Source organism: Aplysia californica, unplaced genomic scaffold (assembly GCF_000002075.1).
Source record: "Aplysia californica isolate F4 #8 unplaced genomic scaffold, AplCal3.0 scaffold00689, whole genome shotgun sequence".
NCBI lineage: Eukaryota > Metazoa > Mollusca > Gastropoda > Aplysiida > Aplysiidae > Aplysia > Aplysia californica.
Window position 1 is genome coordinate 370,278 of NW_004797959.1, and position 23,834 is coordinate 394,111.

The 23,834-nt window shown below is 39.1% G+C and overlaps 1 protein-coding gene across 1 annotated transcript; it reads left to right on the forward strand.

Moving 5' to 3' along the window:
* Positions 1-421: 421 nt before the first annotated feature.
* Positions 422-15,186, forward strand: LOC101857829 (flotillin-2). The gene is made up of 9 exons (XM_005108436.3): positions 422-591; positions 4,463-4,544; positions 6,652-6,866; positions 7,374-7,606; positions 7,961-8,080; positions 10,964-11,178; positions 11,991-12,174; positions 13,712-13,855; positions 14,385-15,186. Exons 1-9 carry the CDS (start codon positions 543-545, stop codon positions 14,415-14,417), a joined length of 1,275 nt encoding a protein of 424 aa, XP_005108493.2. The 5' UTR covers positions 422-542; the 3' UTR covers positions 14,418-15,186.
* Positions 15,187-23,834: the final 8,648 nt, after the last annotated feature.

The window sequence follows — 23,834 nt, forward strand, 5'->3', positions numbered from 1 at the left end:
GAAGTATTGCCAGACAATTACCATGTAATCACTTAAATCAAACTGTAACGCATTTTTGTGAAAGTAAATTATTCATTTTTCTTTTAAAAAAATCACAATAAGGGATATGGATAGCCAATTTATCATTACACATGAGTTATAAATACAGTTAAAACATCCATCCAACTTCATTTCCCTGTATTTTAGTTCAAATAGATTTCTAGGGGAATTTTCTGACAGAGGCCAAGTTTTCACTACTGATAGTTAACAATGCAACCTGGTACCACATTTGGGGAAAATGAGGAAAACTTCGAAATCAATCTTTATTTTTCTCTTAATTTGAATAGATATTCTTCCAATCCCAATAGTTTGTCTTGTTGATGTGTTTGATCTTTAAGTCAACTGGTAAAACATTGTTTTCATTAAAATTGTGCGTTCACAAGTTTTATCGTACTTTCTCGTACAAACGAGATTTCGGTGGGTTTGGCAGGTTGTTTATAAATATCTGCAGGAATTTTACATTGCAAAATACTTTCACAGTTGCAGCACATTCTGACCTAAAGATGGGTAACATTCACACCACTGGACCAAACGAAGCCCTTGTGATTTCAGGTATGTTTGGAATTTAATGTGCACATAATGCATTCATAGTCAATGTTGCTCCTTCAACCCTGCCTTTGGCCTTGGCATCATTGCCGATTGCCATACTTTTACTTTTACTGACAAGTCAACAAGACTACAGTCTACAGACTCTGCACTGACTTACTGAAAATAGCCACTTAGCGACTTAGCAGCCCTCTATCATAGTATAGATCCTAGATCTCGTTCATGATAGCCTAGATCTATGCTGTTAAGTAAATTGTTTGTTTTTAAATGTGATTTAGCTTTTATTCTATGCCAACTAGATCTAGATTCTAGATCTAGATCTAGATCTAAATCTAGATCTAGATCAGTGTCGCAGAATAGCATTTATTAGCAACTGCTGGCCTGGTATTGCGACAGAGTGACGCCGTGACTGTGACTACTAATAAACTGACACTGCGTTAATTGCAACAGAGTGAACTAAAGAGCTCTTTTACGTTGATGATTAGAATTACACTATTAGCAGAATCTAACGCTATCTAGATTCTAGATCTGCCATTTCCGCTTTGCTTCCCAGCGTGGTGGTCCAAGTCCAAGGCTTTCTAGAGCAGGCATTCAAATCTTAAAGATCTTACGACGAATTTGACAAAGCTTTTTTGCACAATTTAAAGATGAAAATTTTGTTGCCTTTAGGAAGAAATCATCTGAAACAGTTGAGGAGCCTAAAGTGTGTATCAAAAATCCACAAAGACTTTCTGTACAGTAGATAGAGTACGTTGACTTATCTGTAGGGTAGGCCTACACATTAGATCTAGATCTAGATATATAGATCTAGATCTAGATCTAGATCTATAGACAGCCCAGATATTGAGGCAACAAATTACAAGAAAACTTCAGCAGCATACAACAGCAACATAAACCGCTAGGGTCCAGGGGCAACCACAGTAACAACAACAACAAGAAAAGAGCTGCGACTGTCTTTGTTAGTTAGTTTTGTGTGTGTGTGTGCGTGCGCGTAAGGCCACAAACGTGTGCAGTGTGTGTGCGTGTATATGTGTGTGTGTGCGTGTGAGAGAGAGAGAGAGGGTATGTGAGTGCGTGTGTGTGTTTGTTTTTCTTGGCAGACTCACTCTGTCGCAATTAACGCTGCATTAATTGTCACAGAGTCACTCTGACTCTGTTGCAATTAACGCAGCGTTAGTTGTCACAACGTCACTCTGTCGTAATTAACGCTATCATGAGTTTTTTTGTTTTGATCAGTATCCTAATTAGAGATCTAGATCTAGAGTCTATGTAGATCTAGGCCTAATGAATGCTCAACATCAAAATGAAAGGAAAAGGTGAAAATGAAAAGCCAAGGCCAAAGGCAAAACATTTGCAGTAAATCGTTAAAAATAGTCCATTTGCAGAGCTTACAGGCTTGGATCTCTAGAATCTAGATCTAGTGCCAAAGCAGACTGCATTTTTTACCGTCTGGCCTAACTAGATCTAACTTGAGTAGAGAACCAATTAATTTGGGTTTACACCTTTATTTGTGACCAAGTCAGCTGTGACTACGAGGAGGAAATGCCTTGGCCTTGGTTCTCAGGTTGCTGCAGGTTTAGAGTCAGAATCAACTCTTCTTTTTGAAGTAGATCTAGTTCTAGTAAACACTGTAAGTTGTAAGGTGAAGTGGTTGTGGCACTGCTGGGTGTGTTGGCTTCAGGATTTTCTTCATGCGGAGATGATGAAGCGATCAGAAGAGATCATCATAACTTAATACTTGTTGTCGAGATGTTTCCTTTGAAGAAGCCTAAACGTAAATTTAAAGATTAGAAATAGAAAAAGCCCTGTATAGGCCTACTGATAGGAAGGGTGTGATACTAATTTAATTAAATGTGTTGGTGAACTTGTCTACTACTTGACTTAGGCTACTTGACTTGAAGTAGTTTTAATCTCTTTGCATTCCCTGCCTTGCATTCTAGACTATTTAGACTCAGAGCATACTATACCAAGCCATAAGACAGGATGAGAGATCAAGTTTGTCAATTTCAATCTGACCCGGGTCCCAGGCAATTGACTAATATTTTAGTTTTAAAAAGAACAGCCTTTGCCTGAGAGCAACATTTTAAATTAAAGCATTTTAGGGCTCTTGCATGATGCAGTTTTTGCTATTCTGAAATAAATGCAAAGCTGTGTAAAAAAAACCCAACAAAAAACAATTGAATTATCTGAATCAACTTTAGATTCTTTTTAAGTAGTAGACTTATGAGCTATCAATATGACTGGGCGCGAGTTGAAAATAGAATGTTGTGATCAATTTATAATTTATCAGCAGCAATAATCTGTAGAGTGAAGAAGTAAATTAAAGGGGAGGTAATAAATCTTCATCTTCTGAGGATGAGAGACAGCCATAAAACTGAATTACTGCCCTTTCCCTATCCATATTAGTCCTTTCAAGAAGGATCATTTAATGTGACTGTCCAAAGATATTTTGCAGTGGTTTGAGACATGTGTTTACTATGTTAAGTGTTTAGCCATTTATAAGTTGGCTTTATGGCATTGATAGCTTGGACAGACTGCACTCTGTAATGGTTGGACTTTTGACTAATATTGCTACATGCACACCAACGAAAAAAACCATCATGTATTTAATTTCTTATAATGTGGAAGGTTGTTTTGTCAAGCATTTTTTTATCTTCGTGCTTAGATCTCTGCAAGTCCAACTGAACAGAAAAACGTGTATTGCGCAATGGCTTTTCAGGCTTTATCAATTTGAAGGGCCTGACTGTCTAAGCTGAAATACAGGATCTGTATACATACTGTATTGCGCAATATTTGTTGCACAGTGAACAAAGCAATAGCTGTGGGGTTTTTTCTGCTGCAATGTGGTAACCTCTTTTCCTGTGAGGCAGTATTTCACTTAATTTATTTTGAATGATTGTAAATAGTTAATATTGAATTTTTTTCTCTTTATTGAGTGTATACTAATAGTCTAATACTAGAAAGCCTCACCTTAAATGAATTCATTTTTATTTATTGTTAGTGGTTTTTGCATACTGGGACATATATATGCTACGGTGACCCCATTTCTATTTCTCAGTGGTAGGGATTGGACGATAATAGGAAATTTTATTTTATTAATAATTTATTGTATTTGTTTATATTTTTTAAGCCCAAATGGATTGGAAAAAGACCAATTAAAGTCTGTTTTGAAATATTGCGTGTCTGATAATAACTATACAAGCTAAGCAAGTTGTCAACAAGTTACAAAGCAAAAATGACATTGATTCCAACAGGAGCAGCTTTGGGCCAGCCTTTTGTTTTATCCCAGCCTTTATCCACCAATGAGTGAAGCTCAGTCTTGTTTTTTTTTTTTTTTCCATTCAGCCTGTGCTAGGTTTTAAAGTACTACACATTCCTTATTTAATTATTATGACCTGAAATATAATTTTATATGTGAAGCATTGTGAAATCAGGTGCTCGTCAAAATGATGAAATCAAAGAAATCTGCATTTTTCTGGCTTCTGGGGAAGTTCTTTTTAATTAAAAATAATTTGTGTCCATTTAAAAACACATTTCTGTGTGGATAGTACCGAAAAACGTTCATTGAAGGCACGAAAAATGTATATTTCCAGTTTGCCAGGACACTCATGCTTTGGAAGTCCTAAACTTAGGCAGTCATTTTCTGGCTAATTTTTCCTGTCAACCCCCACCTCCTTCAATTGCAAATATCTCAACTTTTTTTTCAAGATAGATGGGTATTTCTTTTGGCCAAATGCAGGACAAATGAACAAGCTTTAAGATGATATAATAAATCTATGTATGCCCAAAACTTGACGAGCACCTGATTCCACCACTTGGTGACACATTATTTATAAATGTAGGCTGACCTGTTTTCTCTTTTCTTTCAACTATTCAGGTGGCTGCTGTGGCGCTGAGGGGAGAAAGTACATCATTGGAGGCTGGGGATGGGCCTGGTGGCTGGTCACTGACACACAGTCGTAAGTGTGTTTGTTATTGTTGGCATCAGTGGTTGTGGGTGGATCAAAATTTGGGTGAGGTTTAAGTTGCATCCTCCTCTTTTTTGTCAAATAAGAAACAATAAAAGAACAAAACAGTGTGATGCTTTTTCTATACTCACGGTGAGCCACAGCATTTTGAGACCCACTCAGATGACAAGAGTCACCTTTGTCTCATTTTCCGTCTTTTTGTTCTAAGTCCGACTTTTCCTATTTTTTTTCTGATGAGAAAGTCGCCTTAAAAGTGGTTCGACTTGATTTATAACTGTTAAATCTCAGCGGCAAAAATCATGAACATTGCATTAACATGCACACAATGCTTTTCAAATAGAATCCTTTCTATGAACTGGATTAGGCAGTGTAGGCCTGGTCGTGGAAAGTAAAACTCACCTAACGAAGGTGCAATGAGCGCTTTGGTATCTTGTGTCACTGGGGAAAGTGTGTCGTAAACTTTTACCCCATTTTTAGGGCTAGGAGAGCGTGAGCCCTCTGTACAGTGTTCTTTTATTCAAATCTTCTACCTTTTTACATGCAGAGTTTCATTAAGGAAGGACTGTGGGAACGGCCGCATCCTTTGCTGAGCCCTATAGGCATTTCATTGGCTGTTAAACGGTTGTAAGCAGTGACGACAGTGATTGGATATAAAGTACAGTCGAACCTGCCTTAGCGGAAACCTGTCTTTAGCGGAATTTCCCGGCTCCCCTCTTGATATATTCCTCTTTAATTACCTGTATAAAACCGAAACCTGTCAAATGCGGAAACGCAAAGGAAAATCCGCTCCCTTCTGAGGGTTTTACCTGTCTAAGATGGAAAATGCTTTGCCTTCCAACTCTGATTAGAAACAAAACTCACAAGTTTGGTTCCATCAGCTCCAAACTTAACACCATGGTGCCGGATGAGGAAGGGGAGTACAGATGCAATTTGAGGGTTGATGTTACCCCAGAGTGGTATCAGTGTGAAATCTCACGAGTGCCAGTGAAATTGCTCAAGTGGCGCTCCAGCACAGAAACTTTCATTGGTAGTCAGAGGCTAGAGGTGTGAAATTAGTTGACCAATTCCTGCCGCCCTGATCGTACAGCCAGTCGAGAAAAGAGTTCTTCGAATCATTGTTACGTTGCATTGAGGGATAGCATTGGTTTACTGTGCTTAATTACATCGATGGGTGAGGCTAAGGGTGGAAGCAAAAGAGATGTTCAAACGTTTCTGTTTTTAATAGGTCAAACAGTGGTCCTATGAAATGCAAGCACTGGTGGTAATTAGCTTAGAAAGACTGACGCCTGTCATTATCAGAGAATATAGCAGCTGAGAGGTGTGTAGTTTTAACCACTTGTGACTGCTTGTCGACTGGACAAGTGACCCTTGATCCCACCAGCTGGGCCTTTGACGACCCCCCAACCCCCCTAATTTCCCCACTAAATTCCTCTGTCTAAGAAGGAAAATGTCTAAGACGGAAGTTTTTTCTGGCTCCCTTTGATTCCGTCTTACACAGTTTTGACTGAGCAAGCTGACATGTGTTAGTCACATCCGTCCATAACAGTTACAACTGCTTTTTTGGTTATTTAAAAAATTGTCCTTTACTTAGGGATAGAGTTTGGGGTGGGGAGGGGGTCTCAAGCCCTTCAGTTTCACTACCCAATGCCACTGCCTGGCATCGGTTTTGATTGGGGCATTGATCTCTGCAATTTGAAGGATTTACTTTTGTCTGCAGAGCCTGACTTTATTCTTGAGATTTTGCAATAATGCCTGCAGTCAAATCTCAGCGGTAAAAAATAGATTCTTTCAACTATGTGTATAAAGATAAGGGCATTCCTAGCTTCATTACCGTGTTTGTCTTTGAAGTTAAATAATACTTGGATCACTTTTATAGGAAACATGAAAATAAAGTATAATACAGCTTTACTGTTAAACCATGTTTTCAATTTTACTTTTATACAAATATTAACATAGTATGCAAAATTAGATATAATGTCTGCTTAAATTTGCGAACAATTTTTAAATTCCTTTTTTTATGTCTTAACTTGAACTTCATTTTAAACACTTGCCTGTTTTGTTTTCCTTAATTAAACTTATACAAAATCTTCCTCGACAGAATCTCCCTTGAGGTGATGACCTTGAACCCTCAGTGCGAGAGTGTGGAGACCAAAGAGGGTGTCCCAATCACCGTCACTGGAGTCGCTCAGTGCAAGATCATGCGAGCACCGGACATCCTGAAGAAAGCTTGTGAGCAGTTCTTGGGAAAATCTCCTCAGCACATTGAACATGTCATCTTGCAGACTTTGGAAGGCCATCTGAGAGCTATTTTGGGTAATTGTGATTTATTTGTCTTGGTGTGGCAGTGTGTGCATACTTATGTCTGCGTGTCTCCATCTGTGTGTGTTTTTGCGGCAGGTCATGTCAGCACATTGAGCTTTTCATTGCCCAGCAACTTGTGGGCTTTCAGTGAACTGTTAAGGTAATTGTATCAGCATTGTGATTTACATATGTGCATTTGTATCTGTATGTTCATAGCTAATGTAAAAGTATATTAATTTGGTACCTTCTGGAAGGCTATATGACAGCTATTTTGAGCAGTTGGCTCCTATATGATCGAAATTGTGTTGATGGTGTTATTGTTGATCTAATAGCCTTTGGGTGTGTGCCCTTCAGCTCAATGCCGTAATAAAAAGACGGAGGTCTTCAACATCTATTTTTTGCTGCTGTATAAGATATTGTCTCTTGTAGGAGTAGGAGGAAGAAGATGCTGTTGGAGATCTAACAGTGTGGGACATTCGTCGATGGTGGTGTAAACCACTTACATTTTTTTTTTCCCAGGTACCTTGACCGTGGAGGCCATTTACCAGGACAGAGATCTGTTTGCCCAGTTGGTCCGTGAGGTCGCCGCTCCAGACGTAGGAAAGATGGGAATTGAGATCCTCAGCTTTACCATCAAAGACATCTTCGACAATGTGGAGTACCTAACCTCGCTCGGCCGAGCCCAGACGGCTAACGTGAAGAGAGATGCCGACATTGGTGTGGCTGAGGCTAACCGAGACGCTGGCATCAGGGTAAAGTGTTCAGGGTTTTTTGTTTTTTTTTTGTCTTTGTCTCTTTGTCCATCTTCATTTCATCACATTATGAGACAGATGAAAGTGGTAATTCTATCACCTTTAGGTTTTTTTTAGGTTTCTAGTTATTGGTATAATAAAAATGAATGATACTTGTTACTTATCATCAATACAGCAACATGTTGTTTCGTGTAAAAAAAAATCCCAAATGTTGAAACATTTTTACTTTTGTTTCAGTTATACGGTAAACTTTCGTATAAGTTGGTTTTTGTTTTAAGCTTTCTTAAAACAAAGAAGAATGACCTCGGCAACTATGTCATTACCATGGTGATATATTTGTAATTTGTCCTGCAGGAGGCTGAATGTGAAAAGATGAGGATGGACTCCAAGTTTATGGCTGATGCTAAAATTGCCGACTCTTCGAGGGAGTACCAGATGCAGAAGGCAGCCTTTGACATGGAGGTCAACACCAGGGTGAGTCGTGGATGCTTTAGTGAAAGACGTTCGTTCATTATAATTATAGGAGTCACAGTGGCATTGCAGATATGCCTCACAGAGACAGGAAATGGTGTTTGGTGGTTGTCTTGACGTGTGAAGAGACTTATGCTTTACATATACTATGTGCCTAAATCATTGCCAGTATTCTACTTTTATAGATGTAATTAAACCAAAGTGACAGGTTATGTTGATAGATATATGACTAGACCAAAGTGGCTGTTAAGTTTGGTATACGTTTTACAGCCCTCGCAACCTCATAAGGTCGTCTGTCGTGATGTGAGTGCGCCCTAAGGGACAGGCTCTGTTGATAGATGTAATTATAATAAGGTCAAAAGATCGTGTGGCAACTTATTGTCAAATGTCTCATCGAGTATCGAAAGTAGGTTCTCCCCTTTTTGCACAATGACTCGTATCAATTTGTCTTAACAGATCAATATTTTTGTAAACACTCCTTAGCTGTATTCTAGAAAATTCCTTAATAAATACTTTTAAAAAAAGTCCAAGTGGCTGGTTTCTATAGACTTTTAAATGTTTTTAAATATTGCTTTTAATAGCAAGTTCGTAATGTTTTTCTAACTGGGACATTATGCTTATTGAACGCATGGTTTGAGAACCTTTAGTGCAGAAAATGTGTTCACTTTATAATTAATTTTCATATAACAAGTTTAGCCTCTAAAAATTGTCATTGATGAACTGTGACGTAGGCCATATTGCGCAATCAAAATGTGTGCGAGAAGCGGGAAGTGCTGTGCGCATTTCCATTTTACGTATGACAGATTTCTAGTACAGGGTAATCCAAAAAAACAACAACTGTACAATTTTTTTTCCTGAATAACTCGCACAAAAATTGTTCTGGAATGCTGAAATTGGAAACAGAAATAATTCTGTCAGAAGGAATTTGTTTGACATAAAACCCACGAAGAAGAAACTTATTTTGAAAATGGAAATGGCTTAAAGAAAAAACCGCCCAAAAATGCAAAGTTGATCAATTTGTAAAAATCTTTTAAAGGAAGTCATGAAAAGATTGGTTGACCTTTTTCTTTATTTTCTCTTTGACATTTAATTTTCCGTCCCAGTAACATGTAAATAATATTAAATTTCTCCTACAGAATCTAAAAAGCTAACGATTTCTTCCTGGAATTCCTAGAAGCAGTGCTCTACATACCCTTTTTTGGACTCACCACATTTTTAACGCGTAGTTTGAAATGTTCAATATGACCCAGACACGAGGACCTGCTATACCATGAGTGTTTAAAGCCACATACACTGTAAATATTTAGTATCAAGTGGCTTCTGGAGGCAATAGGGAGTGGGGTGCTCGACTGACAGCATTTTTTGGAGTTATCTTAACATATCTTGCAAAGTGAAAATAGGCTTTGCACTAAATCAAATATAGAAAAACTGTTCCCGCTGTTCAAGACAATTGAAGAATTATGAACACATTGCCGTGCTCTGATCCATGTCATCTCAGCCTAGTGAAGATGAAAATGGTACAGTCCTAGGTTAAGATCTGCCAAGAGAATGCAGACTGTTGAGGAACAGACGTCTCATGGGATTGGATTACTGAAATCTGCACCCTGGTGACGTTTAAAGGGCTGCGCATGGTGTGTGTTCAACTTGAAGTGGTAATTTTTATGGAAATTTTCAGTTCTGATTCGCCATCGATCCAAACTGATGGAACTTCTCAACTCATGACACCAAGGGTCTTGAGGGCATCCAAGCATTATTTCCATACCGTGCTCAGAACTTTCGAAATGTCAGGGATGATGAGTTTGTGGAGAGGTACTGCTCAATAGAAAAAGCTATCTGTTTCTTATTAAACTTAACCGGGATCTCAGCAGTCGAACAAAATTTGGGGAAAATGATATCTGCAGACTTCTGTTGACTTGTTAGACTGCTGTAGCTTGCAGTACGGCGCAATTGTTGCAACTTTAAGTCATAGATTTAATGTGAACTGTGGCGTTATGCTACGAAAATGGGGCAAGGCGCCGTATAGAGCAAAACCATCAAATTCCTTTTGGCTTCCAAATATTCTGTTCAAATCTGAAATGCAAAACTTCAGTGGAGGAAATTGTATTTACAAAACAAGTTGTACAGTTTTTTGGGGATCACCCTGTATTTTATATAAATTTATGAAGAAAAGGTTTTTAATCTAGCCCCTATTGTTCTGGAAAAATATGATTTAGTTAAGACAAATTGATACAGTCTACTGTGCAAAGTGTTGGTGACATTGATTCGCCCATTAAAGAGATATTTGAGGATAAGTTGTGCCTCCCCCACTATAGAACAGGGTGGGCTATGTTGGTAGATGTAATTAGACCAAACTGACAGGGTGATGGATGCAATAAATCTATTAAGTGACAGGATATGGTGATAGATTTTACAAGACCAATGATGGGCTTCGTAATATGAAACATAACTCAAACACGACCAATAGCACTGCATTTATAGTGAATGTGTAATTACAGCAACGCCCAGCTCTACTTCCGAGGTTTAACTTTCGATTTGGTCCTCTTAAAGAAGTTGCAATGAAAAAGTCGACATTGAGTTGATGTGCTTCCTTTTACTCAAACGGACATAAACCACGGGTATTGAAAAAAATGAGAATTTAAAAAAAAATTATTTTGTTCAGTTATTGTCAGGTGCAGGGAAAGAACATCATTTTGTATGTCCATCCTATGACTCAGCGTGTGTGCATCTGCGTATATAAATAATGTGTGTGTGTGAGTGAGTGAGAGAGAGAGAGAGAGTGTGTGATGACATGTGCATGGATGTGTATTTACCATGCCGCAGCAAATTTCTTTTTTGTGGAGATGTCAGTAAAATCTTATTTTATATCTTCTATAATGTTCCTGTCAGAGAGCAGAGGCAGAGTTGGCGTACGAGCTTCAGGCAGCCAAGGAAAAGCAGCAGATCCGTAGTGAAGAGATGGAGATTGAGGTTGTGGAGCGTCGCAAGCAGATCGACGTGGAGGAGAAGGAGATCATGAGGAAGGAGAAGGAGCTGATCGCTACCGTCAAACGGCCGGCCGAGGCTCAGGCCTACAAGATGGGACAGGTCTCCGAGGGCCAGAGGTCGGTTCCTGGTGGTTTAACAAAAAAAAATTTTGGGGGGGGGGGTATGAAAAGAAAAAGAAGGAAAAATGGGGATAAGAAAGAGAAAAGGAGAAAGGGGCATAAGAAGGAAATGAAGGAGAAAGGGGGATGAGAAGGAAAGGAAGGGCTATTCAAGTGTAGTTTTTTTATTATGAAGGAAAAGGAGAAAAGAGAATACAAAGAAAAAGAAGAATGCGAGATAAGGAAAGGAAGAAGAAAGCGGAGGGAGGCTTAGAGGAAAATACAGTGACATGAGAAAAATTTTGTCAGAAATGATTGTTGTTTCACTGTTCTTACTTGGGAGAGGATTTCCCGAGTTGCAGTCCCTGTGCTGTCATGGGTATTGGCAATTACTAACCTTTAGAATGCCAAGAATTTAACCAAAAAATTTGTTTGCTTGTTCTTGTTTTACTCCCTCTTTAAAAAGTCCTGACTAGGATTCTGCCCTGCCACCTGGTATAAACAGATGGTTTTTTGATAATTGATACTTTTTTTTGGCCCATTTTTGTTTTTGCAGTATATTATATTATTCAGTGAGGACAATGGCTATCTTGTTTGTTCAAGACATTGATGTTGAAGGGGGCAGCTGGTTGGCCCTGTTTCTTTTTTTCCCTGAAAAATCCCCATTTCTTACCTGTCAATTATCTACCTATTGTCCTTATTTCTCTTGTTTCTTTTCTTTTTATGGTTCTTTCTAGTAACACTTCTAATCTTTGCCATTTATGCAGCATGATTGTTTTGCAGGTGCCGTAAAACTGGTACTTAAACTAACAACCATTTTGCTCCTTCAGGACCCAGACAGTTGAGGCAGCCCGTGCAGACGCTGAAAAGATCCGTCTGATTGGTGGAGCTGAGGCAGCGGCCATTGAGGCTGTGGGTAAGGCAGAGGCTGAGAGGATGAGGCTGAAGGCTGCAGCCTACAAACAGTACGGAGAGGCGGCCATGTTGAATCTGGTTATGGAGACTTTGCCTAAGGTGAGGTGGAGAGAGAGAGAGTGTGTGTGACTGAGTGAGTTAGGGGATGGTGGGATGAAGGAGCAAAAGGAAGAAGAGAGATATTGAGGTGGACTGTTTGTGTAAAAGAGAAAGAGAGAAACGGAGTGTGATATACATACATACAGTCGAACCTGCCCTGACGGCCACCTGTTCAAACGGCCACTTTCCATTTCCGTCCTTTTTTTTCTATATAATTAAACTGTGTAAAACGGCCACCTGTCCAACGCGGCCGCAGCCACCATTATTGTACCACAACTCTTATCGCACCAAGCAATAACACCTGTCTTAGATGGCCACCTTAGTGACTCCATTATGTTTTGTCATAAATCATGCATTGGCCCCTGGCGTTGTGGGTGAGCCGTCATAGTCCAATCAACTGTTTGTTGTTAGGTAGTCCCCCCAACCGATCATGTTGCGTAGGCCCCTCCCACTGTTGACCAATAGGTAACAATAAATTTTCAACTGCTTGTGAGGGAAGCGTGTGATCCCTCATAGCGCATTATAAGCCCCGCCCAGAACTCATTCTCAAATCGTGAGATGAGTGGTCACTGTTTACCCGGTCTATAACAAAGTAACAATCGACGTCAACATGAACTTGCGGCAGAAGTGTCGCTCGTTCTCCGAGTGGTGACAACCCATGTGTTAGTTTTACCATGGCACTCTGTCTTCCTTGTCTGACACTTCGTTTTTTTGTCACCCTTGCACAAAAGCAGCAACAAAAGAGAAAAAAACAAAAAACCTAGCGAAAACATCAACTAATAACAACAACAACAATGCGGCTACCCTCGGTTGGGAAATCAGAAAGGGATGGTTTGTTTTCTTCATCTTGATCAGTCCTGCCTAAGACAGCCACATCTCTTATACGGCCACTTTTCTCCTTGACAATGGGTGGCCGTCTTACACAGGTTCGACTGTATATGATATATTTATTTAGATTGACCAATGCCTGAAGAAATTTTTGCGTGTGGTTGAAGAGTGCCACTGGTAAATCTTACTCTCTTTTTTTTTTCTCTCTATTGTTGTTGACTGTTTTCTCTTGCTCTAGCTGACAATTATAATGTGGATGAGCCTCTCTTTTGCTCAAGCTCTGACTCGTAGCCATAAAAAAAAACAACAACATTAAACGCATTCCTAATTTACTACTCTTCCAGATCAGTGTCTGCTTGGATGTTATATCCCCCTCTTTTTTGCTGGGATGTTGTATCCCTTTCACTTGCCTGGGTTGAAGCTTTCCTCCTAAATAATCTAAATTGTGTTGATTTGGTGTAAAAGCACCTACTTAAATATAAACAATGTGTTCTTTTCTACAGCAACCCCCAGAAAAACAACTCGCAGGCAGTATTATGGCGTACAGACGTACGTCATTTTTGGCAGCCTTTGAGATATGTCTGTATGCAATACTGCCCGCGAACTACTACAACAATTGACAAAGTCAACATTAACAACTACCGCAGTAAGAACTACAAGAACTACGACATTATCAACAACAACTACAACAATTTATCTTCTGTTTCAGATTGCTGCGGAGGTTTCCGCTCCCTTGTCCAAGACGGATGAGATTGTGCTGGTCGGGGACGACCGTGTGACCGGTGAGGTGAACAGGCTGGTCAGTCAGCTGCCGCCCGCTGTGCAGGCTCTCACTGGCGTCGACTTGTCCAAGGTAGGTGGGGACTTGGGGGGGAGTTGCTGTGTTTTGTTTTGTCTTTCTCTCGCAATTTAACTCATGTGCTGGTTGAGATAGGGGGAGAGGTGTGCATTATATGTGTGTGTGTGTACGTGCATGTGTGAGAGAGAGAGAGAGAAACAGAAAGAGAGAGAGTCGAACCTGCTCTAAAGGGGACCTGTCCAAGACAATCACCTATTCCAACTCCCAAGTCCCCCTTTGCGGTTTTTACATTTTAATGACACTGTAAAATGTTCACTTGTCTGAGACAACCGCTTTCTTCTCTACAATGGATTATGATTTTGGATACTATCGTTGGTTTTATATGTTTTTTTAATGATTCCGGTCACCTGCTGTTATGTTTCACCCCCTTGTATTTATTTTTATTTCGATTTGGATACCCATAGTCAATGTTTTATATCCTTGGGTCTTTTTTCTTTTTTTTTTTCTTTTTTAGACTTTATTTATGGGGATCTAGTCGCTCACTGTTAAGATTTTTTTCTCCCCACTTGTGTTTCTGTTGCAGGTTTTGGGTAAGATTCCGGGAGCTCAGGTGTGAGAGACCAACAACTTCTGCCTTTTGTCGTGCTTGCTGATACAGCAGTTGATGTCCGAGTTGTCGCTGATCCAGTCGTCATTTCAGCACCGTACAGACTGCGACATGCTCATCCTTTCTCCGCTCTTCTTTCCCCCCTTTGTCTATCCACCCTTTATAATGATATCGAGTCACAAAACAGTTATTTTTTGGTCCATACCAATGTGTTGTAACTGAAGCATTTTGTTTCTGCAGTTGGACTATTTAAGCAGAGAGTGCTTGGCTCACTTGGAAAAGTCATAAAAAAGGTTGTTTTACCTCAACATAAGTCTCTTTAGATTCAATTTTTGTCATTGTATGTCTCTTTGAGTTAACATTTAGAAGTGGAAAAAGCCCTTTAGATGACATGGATGCCTTAATGTGGGAATATTTAGGCAGTAGATTGACATTTTATCATTATATATTACTTTTTGATTCAGTTGTTGGAGTGGTTATTGTTAAATATTAGATAATACCATCTCTTTTGATTTTCCCCAAGTGACATCAGTTAGTTGGAAATATAGTTTTGTGAATGAGATGATTGAATCTAAAGAGGTTTTAGGAGTTTCAATGACTGAATATCGGGAACATTAAAGAGGCCTTTAAAATCTAAACGATTGTAATGATTATTTATTTTTAGTCACAAGTGAGAATTATGCCAAGTTGGAGGAAGATTAACTTGTCTAAGATTTCTCTGGCTTGCTTCCCTTGTCTGCTTTTTAAAAAAAATGTGAATATTACAGAAGAAAAAAAATTTGCTTTATAGAACAGTAATGCTGTGGCTTGCTCCTTTACCTGCTTTTTTCAACAAAAAAACCTTAAGTATAAAAAGAAAATAGTATGTTGAAGAATAATGCTTGAAAGCCTATGACTCTGTACCTCTCATACCCTCTATAGATCATTTTAGTCTAACCTGCAGCGCTCCACATTATACTACATTTTATAAATTATTCTATCTGATGTAGCATAATTCAAATAATGTACAAATTTTTACTATGCATGAAAGATTTGTTTGGTATTATTTGTTTTGTTTTTTTCTGGTTCTTTTTGTTTTGTTTTTAATACTGTACATGTGCTTGGGACATGGTAAAATTTGTTTCCTAGTGAGAGAAAGGTTGGTCAAAAGTAGGGAAGTCTGTCAGTCTGTCTCTCTCTCGCTCTCTTTCTTCCTCCCTCCCCTTTCTCTGTCTGTCTCTCTCTCTCTCTCTCTCTCTCTCTCTCTCTCTCTCTCTCTCTCTCTCTGTGGCAGCTAGCTCGAGGTGGTTTCAGTGCAGGGGTCATGGGGTCACATAGGAGGCAATAAAACTTTCTGCACAACAACGCTTCGTCTAAGGGGGCTACGGCACACAGATTAGATCTAGCTTTTGATGCACGATGTTTTTCTGCATCGCTGCTGTCACTGTCATAGAGATTACTTCAGAAGGTTCTATTAGACTAGACATTTCCTGTGCCAAGGCACCTCGTTGTACTGAAGACTTTTATTATGAGCTCGTGCCTTTCTTTTTTGTTGCTGTTTTTTTTTTTTGGGGGGGGGGGGTTGTTTTTGTTTTAATTTTGCCGCCTCCTCCATTGTTTTCTATTTTAAGAAGACTTTCTGCACCATTTTTTGTTGTTCTTCTTTTGTTTGTTTGTGTTGTGATGTGAAGAATTTTTGGGACATGGCTGGCTAACCTGTCTTTTTGCAATTTTAGTTTAGGAACATTCAGAATTTCATAGTGTGGTTGTTTTGTCAACGATAATTGAATCTTCGGTGGAACATATATTTGAACGTTAAAGGTTTGTTACACCTGGTGAAAGGTACAAAGTCACTTTTGTCAGCGTCCATTAGCTCAGTTTTTGATTCACCCACATATGTAATTTTTTTTCTACTCCCCCCCCCCCCCATTATAGTGTAATAGAATCAAACTGTTTAAAAAGTGTTTTTTATTTTGTTTCTTCCTTTGCTTGTATATATATTATATTGCATAAATTAATATGCTACGGTTATGAATACCTTTGCTTTATCGAACTCTGTATTTGTAAATTGGATATTTCAAGTTGCATGTTGTTTATAGCTGAGTATGTTATTCAATAAACACTTTTATTACTTAACTTGTCCCAATGATTGAGATCCCGTAACCATAGATGTTGTGTATGCCTTGGCAGACTTGCTAACCGTACCAATTTTATCGTCAAATTCCCTAATTCAGACTGCATTTCCTGAGGTTCAGATAATGATTTCATTTTTCCCTGATCAACTGACCCACCGAGGGAAAATTATTTTCTTTGCTAAATTTCGTAAGTCCACTATGAAAAAATAAAGAAACAGGAAGAGTGCGTTTGCCTGATGTGGTGCTACTTTTTTGTCCTTGTTCCCACACTGTTGTGCTGGTGTACAATTTGCCTTTTTTGGCAGTAATCAGCAAAGTGATATCTGTACCTGACTCTAACCTTTTCAAAAGTTTTGTGGGATTTTGCGACATCAATTTTGGAGCAAGATAAGGATCCGGATTTCAGTCTTTGAAAAATTGGCAGGTCTGCCATTGTCAAAAAGTACTACTTTTAAGTTATTTCTTTACTGTATGTGCTGCATACTGTTAGACTGTTTTGCTGGCTGCGTGGAAGTATTAATTGTGAAACGTTTTTTTCAATAGTGATCTTTTTTAAATTGAATCGTCGAGTGTTAACCTTACGGTGTTATTTTGTTGCTGTGACCTATAATGAGATGTTTAAGTTTGTGTTTTCATCGTGGTGGCTATTTCAGTGAGAAGTAATCATAGTTTTGCTCAATCTGATGTTTGTGAAGTTTCAGTACTTGTTGTTCATGTATTCATGGGTTGTTAAACTTTATTTAATATATTCCCTCAGAACAAACACGTTATGGTTTTACTTTCTTTTTTTGTTGTTGCTCTTTTAAAGAGACGAGGCCTGGGTGAAGTTTTCACATTTAGCCGACGTAATATTGATGCAAATTTTGAGGTGTGGACCACATTAGGAAGGCTATGTTTAAAAGGAGGAGACCAGTTATGTCAAAAACTATTTCTCTGCTGGCATAATTATTCCACCTCATTTGTGGCAAAACTGGAAGCCTCTGGTAAAACAACACATTGTCGTCAAGGTAGCTTCAAATTCTTTCGTTTTCTCATGCATAATGATGAAGGGTCCATGAATTGCTACTTTTTTTTTTCTCGGCGTTTTTGATAAATTTCTCGTTTTGTATTTTAAACAACATAATCTTAAATGATTGTGCTCATCTGTAGGATCTTTTCCCGGGCTACAGTTACATATATTTGTTCTTGGATGTTTCTTAATCAGTGGAGGAAAAATATTAGCACTGACATTATTGTTTAATGACTTTTAAATCGTCTTTCTTGCTCATGTATCAGCCAAAAAGAAAAAAGTTAATCTGCTACAAATAAAAACTGACTGTGCAAACATTCCTCAGTCTGTGGACACTACAAAGAAGAAAATATATGAAGATGTGTGTTCGTACTTTGTGAAAGGCTGTAAATTTATTATTTTTAACGTTGTTTGTCTTTGTCCTCTTTTCTTTTGTTGGAGTGAAAAATATGTTTGCTTGATAATCGAATAGGAAATAGTTGCTGTTTTTGAGACATAAGTACCATATAATATTAGGAAATATGCATGCATTTATACACGCCGACTCGAGCATGCACTCATACTCTCTCTCTACTCTGACAACAGTCATATACTCGCTACGACATGTACACACTCTCATACACTGATGCACATACATCTCTCTCGCTCTCTCTCTCTCGCTCTCTCTCTCTCTCTCTCTCTCTGTCTCTCTCTCTCTCTGTCTCTCTTTCTCTCTCGCTCTCTCTCTCTCTCGCTCTCTCTCTTTCTCTCTCTCTCTCTCTCTCTCTCTTTCTTTCTCTCTCCCCCTCTCTCTCCCTCTCACACGCACACACACACATCAACACACTCACATACTCACATTCAGAAACTCATGTTCATGTGGAGAAAAACATCTTTTTTTTTACACGTATCTGGAATAATTTCTCCCTTCATTTTCATCATCAGTGCTGAACCCTGTGAATCATAAGTTCATTAACGCTTTTATCAATTTTATAACAGAATGGTACCATTCTTGACTTTCCTCTTCTCCATCTGTACGTCATATCTTATTTTAAATCATCTTCGTCATGGCATTCAGAAGAAAGAAGTTCTCTCTCCTGATGGGGGAAGTGTTTTGTTCTCCATCCAGTGTCTCAATCTTTCCTGGTGGGTTACTGTATCCCACTTAGCCCAGGTCATCCCTGATGGCAGTGTCAAAGCAGCCCACCTCCTACATGATCTGAATTGTGTTGATGGAGGCACAAAGCATTTATGATAAAGAGCTATATATAACCATCATCATTTTATCCTATGTTTGTGGATGCCGTGTTCACCTCTATAGCTTGCCTGGTAGGTTTAACATTATGTAACGTTTGTCCGTAGTTATGGCTTTCTCTCCTCTCTCATCTACTGTTTCTTGTTGAGAATATTTTCTGCTCATATCTATACAAGGCCAGCTGAGGAATTTCTTCAAGTCATAATAGTTTTCTGTTGAAAGGGAGGTAGGGCGATACACTGTCACCTAACTTTTTAAATTCCTACAGTTTCTTAAAAAACATTTTTCTTCTAGTCCTTTTATAGATGTCAATGAGCAAGCTTTTTTTTTCTCCCCATGTATGAAGTGAATGAAATAAATTGTGTGTGAAGTTTCTTATAGTGAGAAAGATTGTTTTTAAAGCTCTTTTGAGTCCCTTTTGGGAAGTGTAATACTTAACCTTATGTTATTGTCTGTACCACCCTCTTACTCCTATCGTAGCGAATTGTCCTAATCAGAATGAAACTATTGCAAAATGTTTTCCAACGTAATTACATTATATATTATCTTGTTGCCATCATTCATCATTATTGAATGTGAAAAACCCCCCAAAGTTTTTAGAAGCAAAAAACTTTTTTTAAGGCAGGATATTATATGATTTAGGTATGTTAATACACAATGTGAAGTCTGTCTGCTGAGTCCATTACTGTTTTAAGAAAAAGAATGAGACAAGGGCCTGTTCTTGGGCCTCATCAAACTTGACAACGTACTTGGTTTTCATTTTTTTTCTCTCGAAATTTTGGCATACTGTAGTACAATGTTGAATGATGGTGATGATCTGATTTCTACATGGAAGTATTAGTCACACTAATAGACTCTCCTCCATATGTTACTGTGACTTTGTTATGTGCAAGTGCAATAAGCTAGTGGAAAGTTTTGGGTAGCTCGCTTTTCGTGAGGAGCCGGAACAGTTGTGGAATTCACCAACAGTTTGATTTTGATGATGTACATATGAATGTCTGTGTTCTGCGTCAAAATCATTTTCTTCGGCTTTTTCGTCACTGATGTATTTACACGACATAACAACATGTGTGTTGCAGTTGTATTATTTTTAATTCTACCCTCCTATCCGCCCTTTATAATTTTCATATTTTTATGTTCGAATAATAAAAAAAAAAAAAGACAAACAGACGCGAATAAAAACGTTGGAACAATAAATGGCTTGAAGAAATTTGAGATGGACTCTTATTACGTTGGTGCACAGGTGTCAGAACTTTGTAGCTGCCGACTTTTTTTGTGTTGGCTTTTCAAAATTCATAAACTTGTATTTCTTTCTTTGTGTGTGTGTTTTAATTACATGTGGTCTCGAGTAGAGATAGTACAAGTCTTATGTTCTGTGTTGTTACTGTTGTGTGTGTCTGGGTTATTGATTGTACAAGTTCTGTGTCGTTTGTTTTTAAAAATAGTTTTAGTAAGAGTTTTATGGCACTTGCAACACAATTAGGTCATTTAAATGCCGAAATGTAGAGGTGTTACAAGAGAGTAACAAATTCAAAAAAGGAGGAGAGTGGGTTGTTGGCGTGTGCTCTGGTGTGGTTTGCTCCTTCTTTCCTATCAAACATCTGTCGTCTTTATCTCCCCTCCTCCTTTTTTGTGTTTGTTACTCACTTGTAACACCTCTAATCTTCGGCACTTATATGACCTTATTTTGTTGCAAGTGCCTTAAAACTCTTACTAAAACTAAACTAAAAAAGGAGGAGAGACGAGGCCGAGAGATGTTCCGTGGGAAAGAAGGGGCATACCACACCAGAGAACCCGGCAACCACCCGCTCCTTATTGTCATTGTTAGTGTTGTATGTGATCTAGGATATCGAAAGTCTTTTGGCCATTCTCAGAGGGGGGATATTAACATGTTCTTTTGCACAGTAGAATTGTAAATGGGCTGATTTATCAATGTCATGAACATACACTGTACTATGCCGGAACAACATAGGGGGAACTGCTGCTCTTTATTTCCTCATCCTTATTATCGTCGTTTTTTCCTCTACTTTTTTTTTGGGGTATGTTTGTCACTCTCTTGTGAACTGCTGTTTCCAGGGTGCCTTGATAGTCGAAGCAGACTTTGTGCTTTTGAGGCCAGAGGGGTGAGCAGAGTAAGCCTGATTCCCTGTTGGGACTTCGCTGTTGACATCCACCGTTTGGCGCTCATGTGACCTTTTGCAGTTGCGAGCGTCGTAAAAGTTAAAACCTTACTAAAACAAAGCAAAAGTCCCAAGTAATATATTTGTAAGATTGTGATTGTTAGTGTTTTGTGTTATAGTACAAGTCTATGTACTTGGCTTTTGTTGTGTTCTTGGACTGATAGCTCTAAGGTCTTGGGCTCAAATCCTATCAATACATGTACATGTACTATCATTGTGTCCTTGGAAAAGGCACATTACACTAATTGTTCTCACTTTACCTAAGTGGAAATGGCCGGTAGTCGCTAATGACAGCGAAAGATCTTGTTAGTGTTTGAGTTTGAACGCTTAATTAACTGCTAGTGTGCTTTCTGGGAACCTGAGAATTTTTCTGAGTGTTCTAGTTCTAGGATCTGAATAGTATAGTGTAAAGTGCATAGAAGTTGCTGTCGAGCAGGAACATGTGCTTTGCAAATGCTATGTATGTTTATTATTATCGTTAATCAAAGGCACAATGGGGGCTCTCGTGGCCTAGAGGTTAAGGTGTTCGCTTCTCACTCAAAGGTCCCGGGTTTGAATCTGGGTAGCGACGGGAACATTTTCTTCTTTAAATGATTGACTTCTTTCACATCTTTTCCTGCTCCCTAGCTATGTTTTGTCGTCTGCTTTCGTCTCCACTTTCTGCCCCCACCCCCTCACCTCTTTTGCCCCCTCCTCCGGGGTCCTGACTCTTTCTGCAGCCTTTATGCTGCTACTCCTTGGCTCCTTCTTACACTGCTGTCTTTCAGCCACACCCCTGGTCTTCTGGTAGGAAAGATCTTCACATAGCCTTCTCGGACAAGGGCGAAAAATTTCGGAGGACCCGTGTGCAAGTTGCGCACGTTAAATATCCCTTTGTGGTCTAAAATCGATAAGAGTAGGCTTCGGCTGCCTCCCGGGCAATATTCCAAAATTTGCTACCACTTAAAAGCCTTTAACGCTATCCGTACATTGTGTTTCACTAACGCATCCATACGACATGGGGAACAGAGTTCTACCACTTCCAAAGAAGAAATTTACTCTTTAATCCGACCCGTACGCTTTGCATAGCAGTCTGTCGAAATGTTTTTTGAGAAATACTGAAAGTTTCAAGAGGTCTTCGTGCTAGAAGTATTCTAAAATATGAAGAATACAACCACAGGGGTACAAAATGACCCCAGGGCGTACAGCGCTCAAAAAAGTTAAATAAATACATGTGTATAAATTTGCAGTTTCCCAAAAGGCTTAAGAGTTGGAAGTCACCAAACTTTGGGGGTCATTTTCTCGCTTATTTTACCTTGACTCCAGGTGACCTCCACCTGCTTCTATTGCGAAAGTCATGACTTATTTCCAGGGTAACTGGGCGTTTCTTTCAACTGAAGCAAGATAAGATTAATGAACTAACTTTATGGCAATACTAATTACTCCATCTACATGAACCAGCGCCTGATTACACCACGCAGGGACGCCTTAAATCGTTAGTTTCGTACTTTAACTTTAATTTTTTTAAAGTGAGGACAGTAATCCATCCACTAGAGATGATTGCAGCTCAGATTTCTCTGTCTCATCAGCTTCTGCAGTGTCCGTCACGCTTATCAGTGGGCACAAGGCCGGAGAAAAAGTCGGGAACAGATACTACTCTACTTTGATCTTAGCCAAAAGGCCGAGAAGTTTCCTACTTCTACTGTATTGTTAATGTTGTATGTGTGTTGCTTATTAATTGTGTACAATTCTTTGTTCGTTGTTTTTACTGGTGTATGCGGTCGTACCTTTTACAGTTCAATGTGTGGTCATCTTTGTGCCGTTGTGATGTTGTTAGTCGGTGGACTTAATCCACTGCTCATGGGGCTCTTTTGGTCGAGAGGGTACGGTGTTCGCCGCTCAATAGTCTCACTCAATTGTTTTCGAGGTCGAAAATTGACATGTTCGGGAAAATTTCCTTCTCTAAAAATAAAATCTCCCTTCGCCACTTTTCTTGCTCTCTAACCTTTTTCGTCTCCATTTCCTGCCCCGTCCCCCGCCTGGGGACTCCTGACTCTTTCTGCAGCCCTTTATAACTGCGCTGTCTTTCAGCTGCACCCCTTATTTTATTGTAGGTATGATCTACACCTAGCCTTCTCGGATAAGGGCGACCAATTTCGGAGATCCTTTGGTGGTCCTAGAATCGATACGTGTAGGCTTCGGCCGCCACCCGGGCAAAATTTCTAGCAAACTGAAAACGTTTCATGTGTCCCGAGCTCTCATATTATAATGACTGTATGTAGTAGAGAACACCGTAAAACGCTTTATAAAAAAATTCCATTTCTTGGAGGTCTTGGTGTGTTATTGGCAGCCGACACTAGTCTAGTAGGTCCTACTTTTTTACTTTCCTACTTTTGTTTCGTTTTGTCTGATGTTCTTATGTGATTTTCTCATTCTTTACTACATGTATTAAAGATCTGCCGTCCTTCTTTTTCCTCTTTCTTTTCTCTGTGCGTTACTCTCCTGTGACGCCTCTAGTCTTCGGCACTTTTTAAAAGTTATATATAGCCTAATTGTGTTGCACGTGCTATAAAACCCTTACTAAAACTAAAACGAACAAATAAAACCCCCGAAACTTTTCCCCAGCACCAGATCCCCTTTATTGTGCCCATGTGCTTCTTTTACTCTAACAAACAAACAAACAAACAAGGAGGTCGTAGGTTGTTGGTGGGTGCTCCGGTGTGGTTTGCTCCTTCTTTCCCATCTAGAATCTACCGTCTTCATCTCTCTTCTTTTTTTCTTTGTATTTTACACTCTAGTAACATCTCTAACCTTTGACATTTATTTGGACTACCTGTGTTGCAAATGCCGTAAAATGTTTACTTTAAAAAAGCAAAAACAAAACCAAACCCAAACAACCCTCTCTCCCCC